Source organism: Mytilus edulis, chromosome 3 (genome assembly GCF_963676685.1).
Source record: "Mytilus edulis chromosome 3, xbMytEdul2.2, whole genome shotgun sequence".
Lineage (NCBI taxonomy): Eukaryota > Metazoa > Mollusca > Bivalvia > Mytilida > Mytilidae > Mytilus > Mytilus edulis.
In genome coordinates, this window is record NC_092346.1 from 62,974,591 (window position 1) to 62,997,355 (window position 22,765).

At 32.5% G+C, this 22,765-nt stretch overlaps 1 protein-coding gene across 1 annotated transcript; it reads right to left on the reverse strand.

Moving 5' to 3' along the window:
* Positions 1-1,462: 1,462 nt before the first annotated feature.
* On the reverse strand, positions 1,463-22,765 carry LOC139515362 (uncharacterized). Its single transcript, XM_071304929.1, has 4 exons — positions 22,604-22,765; positions 15,034-15,193; positions 3,625-3,939; positions 1,463-1,527 (listed from the first exon to the last, which is right to left on the reverse strand). The coding sequence occupies exons 1-4, from the start codon at positions 22,685-22,687 to the stop codon at positions 1,463-1,465; spliced, it is 624 nt and encodes a 207-aa protein (XP_071161030.1). The 5' UTR covers positions 22,688-22,765.

Here is a 22,765-nt window from a genome sequence, read left to right on the forward strand (position 1 = left end):
ACTCTCCTACTCATTCCAGAGGTAGGTAAATCAAGAAAGGCGCTTTGGAAGTATAAAATATATTACTTCTACGAGTAGCCAGTACTTTGGTATTGATATAATTTATAACGTACTTCACTTAATTGAAATGTCTGTTTAAAACTGAAAAATTATGAAGAAAATAAAGTTCTACTTCCTAAGGCAAAGTTGACCTCAGATGAATTTTGCTACAATTTTAGTTCTCTTTCGGTCACATATCTCTTTACGTGTTTCGGTACTTGCACATCATTGGCTTTCAAATTATTTGCTTTGGGGATTCTTGAAGATGAATCTAGAAAACCACTTTCGAACGCATTTAACCTATAAAGTGTTATTTTCATTATTTTATTTGCATTATTTTATTTTTATTATTTTTAATATAAGTTTATGCCTTTATACTACATACGATTATTGTCCGATTTTGTGTAAGAGAAACTTTTGAAAAGCTTTTATTAAATACTAAAAAAAATACTTTCAAATTTGACTTATAGTCTCAGATAATATACAAGAAATTGAAATTTTATTTGGAGTTATGCATTTTCAAAATTCAAAAGAGTACAGTATGTAGTATAGAGGTTTTACCTGAAATAAAGACGATGTTTCTAAAATTATTACATACATTTTTATGAATAAAACAAAATGTGTTATTAAATCTGTCATCATTTATATGTTAACTAAACTGAAATAAAATTTATGAGCAAGAAGTGCTCTGAACAAATGTTAGGATAAAACAAACACCCAACTCCAATGTTATAATGACTTATTGCAATTGTATTCATATTTGGTTTTCGAGTAAATTGAATTTTTAATGTAATCATATAAATATTCAGCGGTAAAATATAAAGATGATGGAATCTGAAAGAGATATGATATATATATTTTAATAAACTTTACAAAAACCACTGTGGGAAATACAAACAAATGTGTTCTTTTAGAGAACCCCTAAATGGTTTGAAACCAAATGTGTCATGAATGTTCCTAATGAGATGCTGACCTAGTGTTGTTACTTTGTAGCGGAACCATCATCCAAGATGGCTACCAGGAGAGGATTTAATTTAACAATAAACTTTACAAAAACCACTGAATGAAATAAAACCAAAATGGTAATTTTGTTCCTAATGCAGTGATGACCAAGTATTGCCACTTTGAAGCTGATTCATCATCCAAGAAGGCCACCAGAGGTGGAATTAGTTTAACACACAAAAGTGTGTTAATCACTAAATGAAATGCAACCAAATATGGCATGCATGTGCCTAATGAGGGGTTGACTAATCGTTGTTACTTCACAGCCGATACATCATCCAAAGTGTCTGCCAGAGAAGGACTTAGTTTAACATATCACCCTGTGGGAAATACAAACAAATGTGTTCTTTTAGAGAACCCCTAAATGGTTTGAAACCAAATGTGTCATGAATGTTCCTAATGAGATGCTGACCTAGTGTTGTTACTTTGTAGCGGAACCATCATCCAAGATGGCTGCCAGGAGAGGATTTAATTTAACAAAGGACCCTACAGGAAATACATACAAATGTGATCTTTAAGAGAAGCACTAAATGGAATGAGACCAAACATGGCATGATTGTTCCTTATGGGGTGCAAACCCAGTGTGGTTACTTTAAGGCTAATCCATCATCCAAAATGGCTGCTCTATATTTTAACATAGAACATTGGAAATACAATCCAATTTCATCCTTTATAGAACCATCAAATGGAATGAAATAAAACATGGCATGATTGTACCTTACGGGGTGCTGAAAAAGTGTTGTTACTTGTAGGCGATCAATCACCCAAGATGGCCACCATATTTTTGGTAGTGAAAATTGAAAACTTATTTGTAGCTTCTGTAGCTCTTTCTCTTTCCGAAGCATTTTAACGTACGCGTAAGCAAGAATGTTTTAAAGACCAGGTAAAAATCTATGAAATTCATACATTTCGGATAGCTGGAATGTGCTTGTAGCATGATTACATGGGTATGCATATAACCTTATTTCAGATTTTTCCTCTTCAGATTGGGCATTTGTTTTTCTTTATTTTCTCTGATTTGAACCTTTTAATTCTGTTAAAAGCACACTTTATTTTTATTTCATTATAAATCAGATTCCAGTAATATCTAGATTTCTATTAACAATACTACCAATCAGGGTCACTAAAGCATGGTCCGTTATAGAAAAACATGTTGGGTGCCCCTTTGACATATGACCCTATGGGAAAGACATACAACTGTTTTCTTATAGAGAACCACTGAATGGAATAAAAAGAAACACCATGACATAAATGTTCCTAATGAGGTACTGGCCAATTCTTGTTACTTTGTAGCAGATAAATATTAAAACAATTTTTTCACCTCAATCATTAATAGGGTATTTGTAATGATTTTAATTTATGTATACATAATTTTCAAAGTAGAATCAGGTGAGCGACACCAGCTCTTTGGAGCCTCTAGTTTACACTTATCACAAATCTATGTCTATCGACAAATACTATTTCCCCCAGTTTGTTGCCAATGTGTACCGTATCGTTACATTGATAATCAACAATCCTGGATTTCTGATATTAACAAAGAAGGGCTCTTCTGTTGGAATGTTGGAAGTACATTGTTAACTGCAGATAGTGCAATTGTTTGTTGTTGAATAAAAAAAAATTGATAACCAATCAACATGATATATAGCACGTGGCACACGTCAAACATAAGTGAAGCAATAGAGTCATGATATATTTTTTGGTTGAATGGTCTACATAGGTCAATTACTGTATCACTAGCCTATTGTTGACAGTTTGCGTATGCACGCGTCAGGTACGTTCGACTTAACCCTCAATTGTCAAGGAATGTCAGTTTTCCAATCGAAGGTCCGTGGCTCTCTCATATCACTCCAACTACCTCCTATAATACTAATACATACTGACAACCACGAAATAGCCAACCACACTCAGCTGAAAGTGGCGTTAATCAAGCATATAGTTCAACTTCATTATTTACCTAGAGACAATAATATTTCAACACAAACCAGTTATTTATGTTCGCTAGTTAGCCGGTCCAAAAATAATTCTGCTTAGTGAATGACGCCAGACATGCACATCCAAAGGTTTGTTCGACAACCCGCCTTTTGACAGAAACAAGTCCACATTTATGAGAATGTCGGGTACACTTTTTACTTTGAGAGCGTGTTTGAGTCAACTCCTTTATATTTTTAAAATAAACAAATAACATATCATCTCGCTTTAAATTTCGTTATTTTCATATTTCAAAGTAAAACGTTGATATAATGGCATTCCGAATTCACATAGCATAAAACCAAATATGTAGATCAAGTGAAACACCTTTGCGATAAGTCATCAAACAAAATATATGTGTTTGAAAGAAATCTTTAAGTTCCGGTTGTGAACATGTAATATGAATAAAATTACCAAGAGCTATCATTGAAAGCGTCATCTTAAAATATTATGAGAGACAATTTTTGCAAAGTAGAAATCTGTCGTTATCAGAAGACATTGCAAAAAATACTTTCATATTATTACCTTCATAATTATTTTGATGACACTAAATTATTGTGGATTATTCGATCCATTGAAATGTAATCGTATCTACCATTTAAAATATAGTTTTACCTGCAGAGAGTAACTTGTTGTCATCAGGATTAGGTTTCTTGTAGCAAGAACAGTCTTCCTCAGAGGGATCGCAATTACAAGAGCTACTCAAATTTGTATCCACGTATTCATAACCATTAAGGAAGTCACATATACAAACAGAATCTTGTGATGTTGATTGTTTTGCTCGATAAGGTAATTGGCCTTCTTCGTTGCATAATGACTTTTGTATTAAACACCTGTGTCCCATATTCGATACAAAATTAAAAGGCATAAATGTTGTAGCCGAGCAGAGAGGAGCATCAAGATTTTTACCAGCATAAACTACTTTACGACCTACAAACATCCCAAACATTTAAATATCATAGATGGGAATTTTGATATATAGAAACATGTTTGCAGTTTTGATTATTATTTGGTTATTTTTATACACAAAATTGAAGAATAACCATTTGAACGAACAAAATTATTTTATATCACTCTACCTGTGTAAAGTTTACATTCTGATGTCGAACGCTCGATTCTACATTAGAGCCATGTTGATCTGGCCTTTCAGTCCAAGTGCTTAAAATCTTTCAATCGTTTGAGGGTGGATTTAACATAAATAAATAAAATTTTAAAAATAAAAAAAGCAATGAATGAGGTTGCTTTATATGATATATGCCTTTTTGTGCATCTTTGTTAAAAATGTGTTCGTTTTTATTGTTACTAAGATAATTGTGGTACTAGTACATCCTGTCATTATTGTTTATGATATTCTCGTATTCTTGTCTTCCATTTTTGCTAAGGCAGCAACCATTTGATTTTCTGGGAAGGGGGGGGGGGTCTATGGATTTTTTTGGAAAAACAAGTTTGTTTCCAGTTTTTGTGGAAAAAAAGTTTGTTTCCAGTTTTTGGGGGGAAAAGTTTGTTTCTAGTTTTTGGGGAAAAAAATTAATTTGTTTTTGACCCTGAGGAAAAAAATTATTGTTTCACCCTCAGCTGCCACTTTATGTAATGCTTAAGTTGAAAGAAAATAAATTGTTTTCGACTTGTCTCCAAAAAAATAGATTGTTTTTCTTTTTCGCAGAAGGCGAAAAAAAAGTTTTTCCGGAAAAAAATCCATAGCCCCCAGAAAATCAAATGGTTGCTGCCTAACGTGCTTTGGCTATATGGCTTTTGGTGTTACTTCGAAAACTTTTGAGTTGTTTGTCTTTCATTTTTTCTATGTTCTTTGTTTATATACCTTTTTATGTTTCTTTGTTACATATATGACGTAGCTCTGTACTTACACATCCCGTCAATGTGTTATTGTTCTATGGTAAATTTGTGTATTCTTGTCTTTAATTTTTGCTAATATACTTGGTCTATATCTATAAAACCATGTCCAATCAACCATTTTTTTTCTTCAGAAAATGCCTGTACAAAGTCAGATATAGGACAGTTGTTCCTTTGGTGTGTTTTAGCTTTTAATTTTGCCATTTGATTATGGACTTTCCGTTTTGAATTTTCCTCGGAGTTCAGTACTTTTGTAATTTTACTTTATACTGTTCAAAATTTAACTTCCGAGAAGAAATATTGGTATTATCTTTACCTGTTTCATATTTCATGTCTAATTTAAAACAAAAAATATATGTTCGAATGTATGATTTAAATGGAGGTGTAATACCACGAAAGTAGGTCTAAAAAAATATTCCCCTGAATTTGACAGTTGTAGATAATTAATCCTACATTTTATTGCAGTAAAAACATTTCTGTGTCATAAACATATGTCTTGGGTATTTCAAAACACAATTATTTTTTATTTGGGATTTCTATAGAAAATTTTGTAATCTTGAGGTTACATGGTGACTAAACCTTGTACACAGATAAAATAAGGGGGGACATTTGATTGGTTAACTTCCAATGATGGTTATTTTCTTATATGCAATGAAATGTTATGTGAATTTGTTTCTATAGTACTGGACAGGAAGAAACTTTACTCATGCCAAGTATTTCTTTATTTGAAACAAAGATAAATTTTGCACATTTTTTTGAAAAGTGCAAATTTAACAAAGACTAATAGGAGAAAATCAATAGTGGTATTACACCTGGATGGAGTTTCGCAATAACTAAACTCTCTTTTCATCATTTCTGTAGAAATAAACTACAACTAAGGGAAATGCATCAAATATAAGAGAACTACGATACAACAGAAACACAGAAACGAACTATAATATAACAATGGCCATTTTCCTGACTTGGTACAGAACGTTTTAAGAAAAACATGGTTGGTTGAACCTGGTTTTGGGGCATGCCAAAACCTCTCGTTTTAATGGCAATGTTAAATATGACATTAAAATGACAACATTACATGACAGGACTACAATAGAAATAAATTTGAGAAAATAGCAATCTTCAATGTTTTGCATCCAAAGCGCCTCTACCAGGAACGCTCATACCAAAGCAATTGAAATTTTAGAACGTATAATTATGTTAAAGAAATCATCATGGATACCAGGTTATAATTATGTACTTCAGACACACATTTCGTCTAAAATTGATCACCAGTGACACTCTAATAACAAACATAAAAATGCACAAATTCCTTACGGGTTTGCCAAATGCAGCTACGTTCATTATTTCACGGGGAAGACTTTTTTCAAACAATGTTAAGTTGTAAAATTATTGTCTACACAGTGTTGAATACTGGTCTGGTATACCATCGGAGAGAAAACCTCTACACTTTAGGCAATGGCATCTACCCAGTGTTTGTAAAACAGAACTCATCAAAATACTAGGATGTTCCAGACTATTAAACTGACAACGCCATGGCTTAAAAAAGAAAGGACTAGCAGACAAACAACACAACATAGACATATTAAGACTGAGCAGCACGAACCCCACCAAAACTAGGGGTGATCTCAAGTGATCCGGAAGGATAAACAGATCATGTTCCGCGTGTGGTGCACTTTCATTATGGAGTTGAACAAATGTTGCATAAAGTTGTTAATCTTGATGTAAGTAGAACTGTTAATCTACACATCCTATGGATAATGAACCGTAACCGTGAGATGAATGTGACAAGGAGTGACTTGTTTCACTACACTACACTTGGGATATTAGGCATCCTGCTGGGTGCTGTACATTACCAAACATTTCCGAATTATAGAATAGATAATTGAAGAAATCAAATATGAAAAAAGTATTCGAGTCGACGAGTGACCGAACAAAACTTATGCATGCGCGTAGTGCATGAGTTAATTATAAGTGTTTTCGGTCACGAGTTGAATATGGTTGTATGAAGTCCGAGAAGTGAATTCACTTGGAAATTGAATGTTATGTAATATTTCAATTCGTTAATTAGCTATTCTATATCCCGAAAATATTGGTGGGTATATCTTTGTTGCTGCCGAAGGAAGACATATGTCATTGTTTTAATTTATGCAAGCTTCTTATTATTGCTGTATCTATTTCAATTAAAAGACCGAAGACGTCGAGTTGCTGTTTTTTCTGCCAAACGCAATGAAACCTTGAAAAACGACCAGTAGCAAGACGGTTAATCTAAATCATTTGCAAATAAGTATAATTATTACATTGGTTGCTATTCTTTCCCGTGATTTTTCAGTTAATTAAGAACTTATGATTTCACATGTTAAATACACTTGCCACATTCTGTATGTATGTACCTCTTCAAGTCAAGAGCTTGTAAATCTGTGGTTGTCGTTTGTTTCTGTAATACATCTTTGTTATTCGTTAATTTTTTTTTAAATAAAAACGGCTTAGATAAAAGTTTTACTTAAAGATTTGTATAAGCCTCCATGGAGTCCGTTAACTTTTATATGGATGCTGCATTCAGCTTGGATACTTCAATTATTCATTTCTTGTATTAATAAGTGAAAGTTAGCCCTTTTGTATTCATTGGCCTAAAAAGTTGAAATAATGAGGAAAATGAGACGTTTTAATGGACAAAAAGTGACTTTATAGTGAAGACAAACATGTTCATTAGTGGTATTTATCATTATAGTCTTTTGTATCATATTCAACTGTTTTGAGGCAGATTATATAAATATTTGATCTTTTAATAATCCACTCTACGTTCTATCATGATGCGGCTTGATTTGGATTTTCGAAGAAATTTTGTTCGAAACACTATAGATATCGACTCACAATATACTAGATTTTTCTCAAACTATTGAACCGATTATGACAAAACTTGACATTGATGCTTGAAATTAACAAATAAGTCTTCTTTAGTTGTAATACCACCAAATGAAAGTCAATGGTGGTAACACACCTTGTATACTAGTTATCGTCATTCTAAGTATGTCAAAACCTTTTTTATTGTATTTGTTGAACTGATTCAAAGATTTGTTATTACAGGGTAAACAGGGTAAAGTTGTTTTTATGTTATTTTTATCAGTTGAAATTTCAATTTACAATTTTTATAGTTCAGAGAGCATTTTTAATATTAATTTTGAATTTTATGTTGAAGCGTCGATGAACAAATTCGATAGTTGAGAGAACAGTAAATTTAGGTTTATGTTACTTTGCCAAGTTTTGTAAATGTAATAGTTTTTTATTCTACCTTATTGAAGTATACATAATTTTTTGTATGTAAATGTTTCGTTAAAATATGAGCAATAGACCAAATGATCGGTTCCTCGACGGTACTTTAAAAATCTTAATCGTTTTTGGTACAACGGAGCCTGCCGTTTTCATTTCAGCAAAACTATGGATGACAGTTAATTTTTTTTATTTCTCATTGACACCAAAGGAACAAGAAGAATTTGGTAAAGATTTTGTTTCAGGAATTGTTTGTCCAGATCATTCCTCGGAAGATGAGAGAGTGGCATCGGTTCTAACAAATCTTAAACATCGTAAACACAAAAGCTTTTAGAGAAGAAGGAGGACCTTTAAAAAAAGAGGACATGAAAAAAACCATGAGAGAGCATATAAGACAACTAGAGTAAGCAGGAGCTGCGATGTCGTGGTCTCTTTTCGAATCCAAAGAGATGAGCGAAAAGGAAAAAAACAGAAAAAAGAAGTCAAATGAGGTTATTGAGCTTAAACTTGAAAAAAGACAATGTGGCTATAACAGATCTTACAAAATCTTAAAACAGAATAGGTCTTGATTTAGGAGAAAGCAGTAAAAATGATTTACAACTACAAAGTTAGTTTCTATAAGTAAAATGAATAAGTTAAGTCATCAAGGTTTTTCTTGCCTGAAGTCGATGGATAAAAAGAAAATGATATCACGCCTGTGTCTGATTTTCATTCATCTAGTAGAAATTCAGATTCTTATTCAGACTCTAGTTTTGTTACTAGTTGAGATGATTCATTTAAGAAAAGAAAAGTAAAGAAAATGCAAAAAAAATAAGTTCTCGTCAGTACAACAGTTAATAAATTTTAAAACCCTCAGTCTTTTCCTCATTATTAGTAGCAATTTTAATATCTTAACAAAGACATAAAATTCAAATCTGAATTTTAAACAGTTTTTTGAAGGTGAATTATAAATTATTTCAAACCTTTGCAAAAACAAATCAGAAAAGTATAGTAGACTTTGAGTTTTATTAAAAGTTTCTTAAGGTTGTTTTTTTAATATTTCTATCGAGTTCAGCTAATTTTGATTGTTTTTTGTTGCAAAGTTACGACAGATTGATATTGAAAAGAACACTTAAAATGATGATCCTCAGGTATTAGAGCTGTTTTAACCGGTACATTTTTACCGCAGGGAATTAGGTGAAGTGGTAAAACTTCTAAGAAAAAACAACCTTCCCAATCAACTACATGGTTTCGATACAAATATCATAAATACTATTCGTGGAATTGCCAGGACCGTTCATCACGTTTGTGCCACTTGTTTGCAGAAAGATTGGACTAAACAAACTCATCCAGACTCTTCAGACGAATGTCCCAATAAAGAAAAATGACAAACTTGTGATCAAAGTAGTATTCCCTTGTTTAAAACTAATCATTGTAACTTATGTTTTGATTGTATAGAATCCACTTAATGCAGTGTCGAAAACTTAGTACAGTTGCATACTAATTTTCTTACTTATAGTGGTTATGATTATAAAAAATGGGAAATACCTATATACTTTATATAATTTAGGTTAAATGTTTCATTTTGGAAACAAGAATTAGTGTATTATTTTGACAAATATTTGTGAATTTAGGAGTTTTGTTGGCCAGGAGGTATTAATTTTGCTGAAAAAATTCTTTCTTGTAAGAAAGTACTTAATCATCGATACGGAGAGAATCACATTAGACGTAATTCTTAGTAGGCTTACTAAAATTTCGGATTTGTTTAATGCTTGGTTGTTAAAAAGTAAGGTGTTCAGAAAAGAAGTGCAATCGTTTATTGGAAAGCTAAACTTCAAAGATAGTTGAATCGGGAAACTATTCTTTTCTAGAATTCTATTTTTATTTAGAGAATTTTATTCTGATAATCAGTGTTAAAAAATTAGCCAGAGTTTAAAAGAGACTTTAACTGTGGTCAGAATTCTTGCTGATTTTAAACGGTATTCCCTTTTTAAGATGGAAAAATTAACAGAACCAGATCAGTGTTTCGCTTGTGACGCATGTTTGTCCGGTATCGTTACAGTATTTTCGACTTTCGCAACTGAACAACATTTACATATTAATTCTTTAAAATTGTGGACTGTGATTGTTTTTTATTCAGTGTGGGTTCGAAGAAAGGGAAATACAATGTCCGTTTATTGTGATAATGCCGTTTCTATTCAGGTAATAAACAATTATTCTTCGATGAGTAGTTTTTTCATAAGCTGTTTAAAAGAAATTTCCTTTGTTTGTGCTATAAATCAGTGTGACGTTAAAGCAATTCACATGAATGAAAAGTGTTTCAGATTTGTTATCAAGGTAGATCTTGACTTCCTTTTATCAGTCTGAATCTTTAAATCTTGTCCACAAACAGTTGTTTTCTTCTTCAAGAAATATAATACTAGAAGTAAGAGATTTTAATTCTCAACTTTTGAATTTTCTATAACAAGATGGGACAATGTTAACTATATGGCTGCTTCTAGATCTTATGGTGACAGATTTCATGCTAAAATTAAAAAATCTGTATATTTAATAGCCAATACTGTGGCTCTATAGTGTTGAAGGGACGCTTTTAACGTCAGCTCTTTTCATAATGCTAGCAAGGCATAGGTCTGTTTGGCTTGCCTGCTTTGTTTGTATCAATGTTTACTTAAGGATTGTTATTAAGATTGACATCTGAAAACAACATAAAAAGGCTGATTTTAAACTTAAATTTGATTGGACATTATCAAATAATCAAATTTACCTATACACAGGTTTAACTTCGACTACTTATATAGTTTACAGATTCAGGGGGAGAGTATCTGTAGCAGATTTCTCTCTTTTAATTCTTCAGAAGGCTGACTTTAGCTTATCCCTATTAAACTAACTGAAAGATCATGTCTTCGTTATATGTAAATCCAGTGTAATCCTTCCCGTTAGGGGTTAAGTATCATGCCATCATAAAATATATGAGAAGATCATCACCCGTATCAAGCCAACAACTGGTTTTAGAATAAATGTGTTTATTTTCAATGCAAAGACCCTATGAGCGAATCAATATGAATACCGAAATATGCAATCCTTAATGACTTGACAACAGTATCGTAACTGTATCCTTTCCGAATAAGTCTGTTCTAAAGTTTGGTTAGCTTTTGAGGTGAATGTCGACATTTTTTAGCTTTGTAAGGAAATATTACCATAAAATTTTGGATGTGAAAAACTTGAACGTACAAGATGTCTGCATATTGATTTATATTAACGAATGGTGTCCTTGTATCAAGTGAACGTCAGCATCTAAAAATGGAGAATTAACAATAGGAAAGGAAAAATCATCATTTTTATCAACAAATTTGGTATTAAGTTTCCCGTAAAAAATACAGATAACATGATCCAGGATAAGAAAGTGTTCATGGTTAGTATTAAGGTCAGTTCGGCAGGACACATCTCTTGAATATAAGCTAAATATTCTTTTGGTCTTGTCTAAATGAAGTATAGTCAGCGGTATAATTAAGTCTCCCAAACAAAGTTTGGAGACTTATTGTTTTTGCTCAGGTTTTTTTATTCTTCTTCTTCCGCCACTTTAAAAAATGAACTTGTCCGCAGCGTTTCTCCAAAACCGCTTGTCAGATTAACTTAGGATTTCATAAAAGGGTAGACTAATATGTCTAGGTGAGCCATCAATCTTTCGTTTGTGCATTGGGGTCTTTTAAGGGGTATTTTGGGGGGTAGAAAGGAGGGTGGGGTTTACTATAGAACCCTATGGGATTTTATTTTCCAAATTTTTCAAATGAATATAACTTAAAAACTGTAAGTGATAGATACATGCAGTCTTCAGAAATGATTAAAGGACCATAAAACAAATCACATGTAATAAAGGGGAGTCCATGGGGGGTAATCCCCACCCCCTTCAATTTGAGAATATGCTTTTATCTTGTAAACGGTCCAGATCCCCACCCCTAAACCATATATATTCTTGAATGGGACCATAAAACAAATCAAATGAAATTAAAGGGAAGTTCCCGGGGGTCATCCCTACCCCGTTCAATTTGAGAATGTGCTATTATCTTGTAAACGGTGCAGATCCCCACCCCTAAACCATATATATTCTTGTAGGGGACAATAAAACAAAAGAAATAAAATAAAAGGGAAGTTCCTAGGGGGTCACCCCAACCCCTCTTGTTTGAAAACTTGTAAACGGTCAACATCCCCACCCCTAAACCATATATATTCTTGTATGGGACAATAAAACAAATCACATGAAATTAAATTTAAGTTCCTGGGGGTCACCCCCCCCCCCCCAACCCGTTCAATTTGAGAATGTACTATTATCTTGTAAACGGTCCAGATCCCCACCCCTAAACCATATATATTCTTGTAGGGGACAATAAAACAAATAAAATAGAATAAAAGAGAAGTCCCTAGGGGGTCACCCCACCCCTTCTTGTTTGAAAACTTGTAAACGGTCAACATCCCCACCCCTAAACCGTATATATTCTTGTATGGGACAATAAAACAAATCACATGAAATGAAATTTAAGTTTCTTGGGGTCACCCCCCAACCCGTTCAATTTGAGAATGTACTATTATCTTGTAAACGGTCCAGATCCCCACCCCTAAACCATATATATTCTTGTAGGGGACAATAAAACAAATGAAATAAAATAAAAGGGAAGTCCTCAGGGGGTCACCCCACCCCTTTTTGTTTGAAAACTTGTAAACGGTCAACATCCCCACCCCTAAACCGTATATATTCTTGTATGGGACAATAAAGCTAATCAAATGAAATTTAAGGGAAGTGCCTGGGGTCGTCCCTACCTTGTTCAATTTGAGAATGTGCTATTATCTTGTATGGGACAAAAATTCAAATCAAATGAACATGGGACCATATGAATGGAGAGTTATTGGAGCTTTGTTTGGGAGACTTCGTAACAGCATCCTGTTACAATTACTTCTTGTTATTCATGATATTAATCAACAAACCTTAAAATCATTCGTTTGGAAAGAGAAGAGGGACAAAAGATACCAAAGGGACAGTCAAACTCATAAATCTAAAACAAACTGACAACGCCATGGCTAAAAATGAAAAAAAAGACAAACAGAAAAACAATAGTACACATGACACAACATAGAAAACTAAAGAATAAACAACACGAACCCCAACAAAAACTAGGGGTGATCTCAGGTGCTCCGGAAGGGTAAGCAGATCCTGCTCCACAAGTGGCACCCGTCGTGTTGCTTATGTGATTACAAATCCGGTAAATAGTCTAATTCGGTAGGTCACATTCATGAAAGGGAAGGGGATTGTAGTTACGACGTAAGGAACATATCCGATATCATTTGTGAAACGGTTATTCCATAACGGTCAACCAACTCGTGATGGCGTCCGTAAAATTTACGAAGGGATGATTTCAACTTCACCACTTGGAACTCTTGGTTTAATAGCTTCCTTGTGAGCAGTAACCCTCTATCAAGAAAATCATGATAGGAAATGCAAACACGGGAATATCGTATCAATTGGGAGATATATACCCCGTATGCAGGTGCTGCTGGAATATGTTGCTACTTAGATATGGAAAGTTCACAATTGGAAAGCTGAAATCATCTCTTTTGTCGTAAAGTTTTGTTTTCAACCGACCCTCATTGTCAATTTCTAGATGTAAGTCAAGATATGAAAGGGAATGAAGTGATAGATATTTTGGCAAAACATAATCAACAGTCGAATTTTGTACAGTTGTAGGGGTATACGATGTTGTAATATTTCGAGGTACAATATAATCCCTCTCATATTTGAAAACAACTGAAACCCTATAGGCTCTGACAATGTTGTTAACACTTAGATATGGTTTTACATGTATTACTTGTATTCTAGTTTGGTCTATTATTTGTAATCATGCTGATCACATTAATGTAAGAAAATTTCATGGGCACCGTTCTGGAAAACACTTACTGTTTAAAATAAAGTTATAGACTAACCAGCCATTAAACGATTCTTCTCGCAAGAACATTGTGTAAAAGAAAGGTGACTGTTCATATTGACATGTATTCGAATTAGAAGCTTATACAGCAAACAATTGTATTTCATCTATGAACACTTTAGGCCATGAACGTCCAAAGTACTTGAAGTATGTTCAAACCACCATTATTGAATATCAAATCGGATACAAAGCAACAAAGGATCAACACGAATGGATGAGTTCCTGACGTGGGACAGGCTCATGTAGAATGTGTCGTGGTTTTAAGCTTTTAGGGGCGACAATCCTTCCATAAACTTGGACAGTAACAGTTGACCTTAGATTTTAACCATGAATTTTATTGTCTGGGTTTTCTTCCTTGTACCTTATTCATCTTTCAGTAATGATGAATAAGTATGACAAGTTTTATCACCAACTCCAAGAGGTTTGATTGAAAGAGGAGGGCAGAAACGAGTTCTGAACTTATGCACAAAAGTGATCAAGTTAAAGTTTTTGACCATGACCCTTAATGTGAAGTTTCTTTCGTTCGTGACACATCTTGTAGTGTTGAATATTTCTATTAAAATAGAAATACCGAGATCTTGTATGATTGTTAATAAGACCACTTTCCACCGAACAAAACATTGACTGAAAAACAAATATGATATACACCAACAAAGGAGTTACAGGCTCCTGGTTTTGGACAGGCAGATACAGATGTGGCAGGGTTTTAAATGTTTGTCATCGCTCAACACTCTTGCTTACCTGGGCAGTGGTATATCAACATATCAAAAGAAAAAAATTTAAAAAATCACTACCAATTGGCTTAATAGTAGGTTTTAATAGTTCACATAATAAAGAATGTGTTCTGTATTTGATTTTTTTTTTATCTTTTCCACAGTAAAATTTCAATAGAACTTGTCAGGGTTTCCAAACTGTAAATCCACTTGAAGCCCCAATATTTAATAAAGTGTACCTTTTACAAATTCCTTTGCGGGTCTACATAGTTCAATGTATTTTCCTTCTGTTTGGTTGTAAAGGCAATGATACTCTACTGTTTTGCCACATTTGTCTTTTGCTTTTATTCTCCATTGTGATCTATCTGGACATTCAACTCTACAGATTGCAGTTGTAATCTGTTAAACAAATATAAAATCTCTTTTCTCATTCTCATCTCATTATTCTTTCTTAAAGTAATTTCAGTTCTAATTGATAAGTAGTATATAGTAGTATTTGGTCTTTTCGAGTAGTCAAGAGTGGCTTTGTAAAAAGATAAAGGTAGACAAAACATTTTAAAGGTTATTGTAGGTTTGATTTATGTTATCTTTTGCTATTGCAAGTCCATTCGAAAATTTAAGGAAACCAACATCATTTGGTTGACCGTAATTGAATATATGTATTGATTCAGTATATGTTATTTTGCTTGGTGCCACATAACCCTTCTCCTTTCTTCACTTATACTACTGTCAATGTGTCATACAAGTTTTGAAGAACAGTTAAATAAAAATGAATATCGAACTTCGAGGAAAATTTTAAACGGAAAATCAGCAATCAAATGGCAAAATAAAAAGCTCATACAAATGGATAACAACTGTCTTATCATGACTTTGTACAGGCAAGTTCTTATGCAAAATACGATGGATTAAACCGGGTTGTATAGCTAGCGAAACCTTTCACTTGATTAACAGTCGCATAAAATTACAGTATATTGAGTACGGTATGGTCCGCGTACACAGTTATCGTCCTTTGATTTAATATAGTCCTTAGTGTGACAGTGTGTAGCTTGCCAATTTGTTTTATTCCCCTTCCAAATTTATTTCTTTATGTTTTATGCCTCAAATAGCAAGTAGGGGAATGAAATTACACTGTAAAAAATATTGGTCATCAATTTGAAAGTCAAGTAGTGATTTGGTCCAGCTGGAAAAGATTAAAAATTAGCCCTTCGGAGGCACTCAAAAGATTTCAAGACCACCTTAACATAGAATTGTCCATTTTTTGAGTTAGAGTCGATGAATTTTGAAATAATTTGTCCCAAAAGTAGTAAAACTTACTAAAAATATTATTAAAAATGCGCACATTTTTTTGATTTTTAATTTATAGTTTAAAAGAAATGCACTACGAAATAAATATGTACTCGGACCATATGTAAACAAAACATACATAGGTAAAAAGACAAAAATTGGAAAACAGCAGTCAGAATCATGTCACAATCTCAATCACTATAAAACAAACAAATATGCAACAAAGAAACACAAATAGGCATATAGACAAAGCACATTAGCAAAAATTAAAAACAAGAATACAAAACTTTACCATAGCACAATTAATCAAAGACGGGATATATAATTACAGAGCCACGTCATATTTAACAAAGAAGCATGAAAAAGCATATAGACAAAGCACGTAAGCAAAACTGATAGAAAAGAATGCAAAAATTAACTATAGTACAATAACACAATGAAGGGATGTTTAAGCACAGAGCCACGTCGTAGGTAGCAAAGAAACACAAACAGCATATAGACAAAGCACACTAGCAAAATTGAAAAACAAAAATACACAAAAATATCACCAAAAACAGACTAAACATTTAAAAGTAACATTCATAAAGATAAATAAAAGAATACTATTACACGCTACTATCAAACCATCGTGTATTACTTGAGATTGATATTCATAAACCTTCCGATGAATATAAAAAATGAAGATGTGGTATGATTGAAATGAGACAACTCTCCACAAGAGACCAAAGTGACACAGAAATTAACAACTAAAGGTCACCGTACGGCCTTCAACAAAAAGCCCAAACCGCATAGGCTATAAAAGGCCCCCAAAAGACAATGTAAAACAACTCAAACGAGAAAACTAACGGCTTTACTTATAAAAAATGAACGAAAAACAAATATGTATAATAACACATAAACAAACGACAACCATTGATTTACAGGCTCCTAGAAAAAGGACGTCACGTTATTTAACTTACCCTCATTCATAAACTTTCTACTCAGACACTGGTGACGTGTTACAGGTCTGAGTAGCGGCTGCTAACCCTTTGGTACCGAATCAGTTGGAAAATATATATCTATATGGTATAATTGGTATATTGCTACTAAGTTGGGTGAAATTTATAATTTCTAAACTAAAATCGTCTTGTGTGTCATATATTCTGGTACAGAAGTTATCGTGTATGTCAAATTCAAGGTATAAGTCTAACAACTAACTAACTAACTAACTAATTTTATTCAGTATAAAATCCAGTACAAAAGGATCATCGCTGAAACACATAAACACATATAAAAAACATATACAAAACAAAAATAAAACATAACAGACAACAATTTTGACACTTATAACAAGCAAGAGACAAAACTCACATTTCAATATTATGCAATTATTCCCACTGATGAATGTCTAATCAAAATACATTTGTCTATATATATAAGAAATCTGGTGAGAACATCAGTCTCCGAACAGTTCATTAAATATTTAAATTTATCAAAATTATCTAAATTGCAAAAACATGGTATAATATTAACAATGTCATCATATAACTTTTCCCTCTCCTCGTGATAGAGGTTGCATTCACATATGAAATGAAACTCATCTTCAATTTTGTTATCAATACAATGTGTACATATTCTTTGATCCAAAGGCGTTTTATTATATCTGCCTTTTTCAATGTGTAAATTGTGGTTAGAAATTCTTAATTTACATAATTGTCTAACATATTGTTTTGGGATATTTAACTTTGTATAAGTCTCAGGTTTATATTCCTCTTTTAACTTGTAATATGTGCGTAGTTTGTTTTGCTTTTCACCTGACAAACATGAGAAAAAATAATTTCCATATCTTTCTTGTAAAATCTTTTTCACTGCAGATATGAGTTTTCCTTCTGACATAGTTCCTTTATTATTCCAAACATGGTCAAAATTAATTAATTTTAGAAACTTAAAAATGTGTTTATTGAAGGTACATGGAAAGGTACAATCAACTTCTTCGATTGACTTATATGCTAATTTTGAAAAATTCAAAAGAGGGTCTTTATACAAATATAGCCAGTATTTAAGAGATTGCAAAATAACAAATATAGAGATTGGATAACGACCAAGTTCTGCCATACTTGCAATATTAGAAGCATATTTAGTGGCACCATGAGGCAGAGGAAGCTGTGTGTGTTGTTTCTTCTATTTCTAGTTTTTGAAGATTTATTAATGTTAATAGGTTAATATGATCACCCTTGATTATGTAGGGAATTATCTTTAGAATAGAACATTTCCAGTGTGATATTCTTACTCGATTAGTAAAGGCCATGCATGTTTATTAATAGATACAAGAAGATGTGGTATGAATGCCAATGAGACAGCTCTCCATTCAAGTAACAATTTGTGAAAGTAACCCATTATATGTGAAAGTATGGCATTCAACACGCGTGGCATTGGTCCATACCGAACAGCAAGCTATGACTGGCCATAAAAAGGCTAGTGAAAAACCAACGGTATAATCTGTTATAAAGTTCACCACACTTTATTACCGTATCATCTGTTACAGTAATTATAATTAACAGATCAGCAACTCTCACATGTCTGCACATTCTAGAAATAAACCTATGAGCGGCTTGTGGTCGGTTATAATTGTAACGGGGTGTCCATACAAATATTCCTAAAACTGAGGATTTATACGCAACGCTTGGAGGAGGACAAGAATATACAAAATCGGATTTAATTCAAGCATTCCAACAAATTGAACTTGATGAGGACAGTAAGAGGTATGTGACTACAAACACGCATAAGGGTTTATTCAGATACAATAGACTTCCGTGTGGTGTAGCATCCAGCCCAGGTATTTTCCAAAGAACACTTGAAAATGTTGTTCAAGGTATACCCAATGTTTTGGTTCGAGTAGATATACTGGTAACAGGTAAAACAAGGGAGGAACATCTAAATACTCTTTCTGAGGTTTTGTCTAGATTTAAGAGAATCGGAATTCGGTTAAAGAAACAGAACTGTGTCTTCATGGCCGAAGTAGTTGTTTATTTTGGGATTTAAAATAAACAAACACGGAATCTATCCAGTGGAGAGTAAAGTTGATGCGATCGATAAAGCACCAAGTCCGACAAACGTGACAGAACTGAAAGCTTTTCTTGGAATGCTGAACTATTACAACAGATTCTTAGCGAATTTGTCTCACTTGTTAAAGCCTCTACATGTACTTCTACAGAAAGACACAAAATAGAGTTGGGGAAAGAGAACAGGAAAAAGCGTTCATAGAGTGAAATCCGCATCAGTACTTGTAAATTTCGATCCGAAAAAGAAATTAGTCTGAGCATGTGATGTATCTCCGCATGGAGTAGGGGCCGTACTTTCGCATAAAATGGAAGACGGCAGTGACAAACCAATAGCTTATACATCTCGAACACTTACATCAGCAGAGAAGAATTATTCCGTTCTTGAGAATGAGAGTTTAGCCATAATATTTGGTATCAAGAAATTATTGGTTCAAAGATTAAATGGATTCCAGGAGAAGTTAAAAAAACAACCAAGACAACTTTCATTTCATATTAAATTGCAAGATGGACGTGTCATTCGGAGACCACATCAGAGTACGAAACTTCGATTGCACAAACAACGAAAATGAAGAAAAATGTGACAATGACAGTGATTTGTTTGAGCCAGAAATAACTATACCGATAAGTACTCCTGAGACCGAACAACCGCAAATCGAGAAACCGTCAAACATGACTGAACAAATGGAACCACGCTATCCGAAGAGAATAAGAAAAGAACCGTCGCATTTAAAGGATTTTGTGTTGAAATAAATGGTTGATTCATAAAGAGGCATAATAATCCTCATAACCGTTTGAAGTGCATTAAGTACTTCGTAGTGCATTAAGTACTTCGTAGTGCATGTGTGTACATATCAATTAGTGTAAGAAATAAAGAACAAGAACAGTGCGACCATTTTTATTTTTATTTTCATAGTAGGACATTATATATTCAGTGCAGACAAACTTTAACGAATGAACCTGTGTGATCTGACATTTTTATTTGTTTTCAAACTGATATAGACTTATCAATCAGTAGCCGTAAAAAGACATTAATTTTCTGAGTTAATTTGTTTTTAATTTGTTTTTATCTAAGGCCGTATCATCTGTTACAGTAATTATAATTGACAGATCAGCAACTCTCACATGTCTGCACATTCTTAAATAAACATGTAATTAAATAGACCAATTGAAGTTCTTATACACATGTTTTAGACATTGGGCTAGATGTAATGTTATGTCAACAGATAGGGTGAATTTTAAAGTATTTCAATGGGCATTTAGAAATGCCATTAATAAAAAGAAAAACTGGTGTTATAGAATTATGACAAAATTTTAATAGAGAATGTAATGTAGATTTATACACTAATTTTGATAATGTGTTGCATAAAAAATGTTATTACACAGTTAGAAAGATTTTTTATTTTTTTTATTTGAAAATTATAAGACAAATTGGCATAATAGAATATTGTCACAAAATGTTGGAAAAAAATTACGTACTTATAAATTGTTTAAGATATTTTTGAAACAGAGATGTATTTGAGGAAGAACATTTCAATACGATACAGAAGTGCATTTGCTAAATTTAGGTGTGGCGTTGCCCCTTTGCGAATAGAAACAGGTCGCTATGAAAATAAAACTGTAGATGAAAGAGTTTGCTTTGTAAGCGATGATAAAATTGAAGAAGAAACATGTTATTTTAGACTGTCCTTTATATGCAGATTTACGTAAAAGTTTATTTTATGAAGTTAAAAGAAGTAATGGTGATTTTAATGTTTTATCTGATGATGATAAGTTTATATCTTTTTTAAATACTGATTGTTTTGATGTGGTTGCCAAGACCTGCTTTAACATTTTAAGTAGAAGAAATAGTTTTTTATATGCTTGATTGATGGTTATGTTTTTATAAACTTGAAATATTTTATAGAAATGATAATTGTAGTTTTATTGTTTTACATAATAGAAATGTTTTTATAGACATGATAAATATATAGTTATAATTTATATTGATTTCTATAGTCTCTCATAATTCTTTATAGAATGGCACTTGTATTTTAATTTATAAAATTACTGTTTTATTCAATGTATATATTATGATAATTGTATTATATGTATTACAAGTGGTGAGACTCTAATAAAATATTGAATCTTGAATCTTGTCATTATGTTGTCTGACCATCAAACGATGTACTTGTTAGTAAATTAGTTGTAGACACTGGATTGTATTATGACATAGCAAATATATTACATAATCTTTATAAAAAAAAGAAACGAGAAACCCTTATGAATTACATCAACAAACGACAACCGCTGAAAACAGATTCCTGACTTAGCACTGCAGTTGCAAACAAATGCAGCGAATTAAAACGTTTAAACAGGTGCCAATTAACAGTTTACCCTAACCTGAAACAGTAGTTTGTCATTACAGCATAGAAAGACACACTATCGAAGTTTGTTTTGTAATTACATTAACAAAACATTCGAAAAGAATGTAAATTTAGTTATGTTAAATTTGTTGGTGACAAAATCGATATTTGTGCCAATGTAAACAAACATTCAAAGATCTTATTAAAACATTGGATCGATGAATTAACAATAATCTCTAATAATTATATCTATGAAAGAATTTAGTAAAAACAATCAGGTAATTTATAGTAACGAAATCCCTGACTTAGTGTCCAAAGGAAAACCTTCTACCTGCCGATACATTTTTATCAAAGAAACGTACATATGTACTAAGTCGTCCAGGAGAATATTTAAAGCTTCAATCGTATCTTCACATTACCTGTTTTGTTACAGAAAAGGCTTTATACAAGTTACAGCCAAAAAAAAGCATTGATGTTTTTCAAAAGACCATTTAAATAAATATGGGAAAGATTCTGTGGAGGTGTAGTGTAAAGAAAAGAAAAAAAATTAACTGTCAACAGAATTAAAAGGTAATCAAAAGAAGGTATTTTATCTAAAACCTCTAAAGAATTTTTAACACTCCGAAAAAATATAATATCATTATTTTATACGCTTTATTAAAAAATTTAGTAACAAGTCCTTAGTATTAAGTTTGCTACAAGACTAGACTAAGATAAAGACCGTAATCATAATATTGTAACCATTTGGGTTTAATTCTGCAAAACACTTGATACTGTCAGAAATAAAATGAATTCAAAAATAAATATAGAAAACCGCTTTCGCATCAGATAACTTATGATCACTCTGCAGCTTCTTCTTAATCGTTTGTTGTGTAACAGGAAGGAGAGTACATTTTGTATTTATACCAGAGTAATGAAACAATTTGAGAAAGACGTTGTATTTCATTTTAATTATTTCTCAGAATTGGTATAACGGTGCAATTAAAGATAAGTATTTGTAGTGATGAATGAAGCAAACTGATTCATAAAATCATATACAATGGATTAAACTACAAAATCCGATGCATCTTCAAATTCAAAATAAACATCAATTTAGGTAAATGCTGAATCAAATAATTATCTTCATTTATAAGATTACTCACCTCGTACAGTCCGAAGAGTCCAATTAAAACGTATACACTCAACCTTTTCATATCAATCCATATTGCAGTGAAGAACATGGCCATTTATCGACGATTCCAAATATCACTGGAATGACACAACATATGAATAATGAACTATTTAATAAAAGTTTCGAAATGATC

Bases quoted from the DNA above. Each gene is read 5' to 3' on its own strand.
- LOC139515362 (XM_071304929.1), bottom strand. From the start codon at position 22,687: ATGGCCATGTTCTTCACTGCAATATGGATTGATATGAAAAGGTTGAGT. The intron at 3,940-15,033 runs GTACACTTTATT...GGATGTTTGTAG, and splicing joins CGCAAAGGAATTTGTAAAAG to GTCGTAAAGTAGTTTATGCT. The intron at 1,528-3,624 runs GTAAAACTATAT...TATTTCCTGTAG, and splicing joins CAACAAGTTACTCTCTGCAG to GGTCCTTTGTTAAATTAAAT.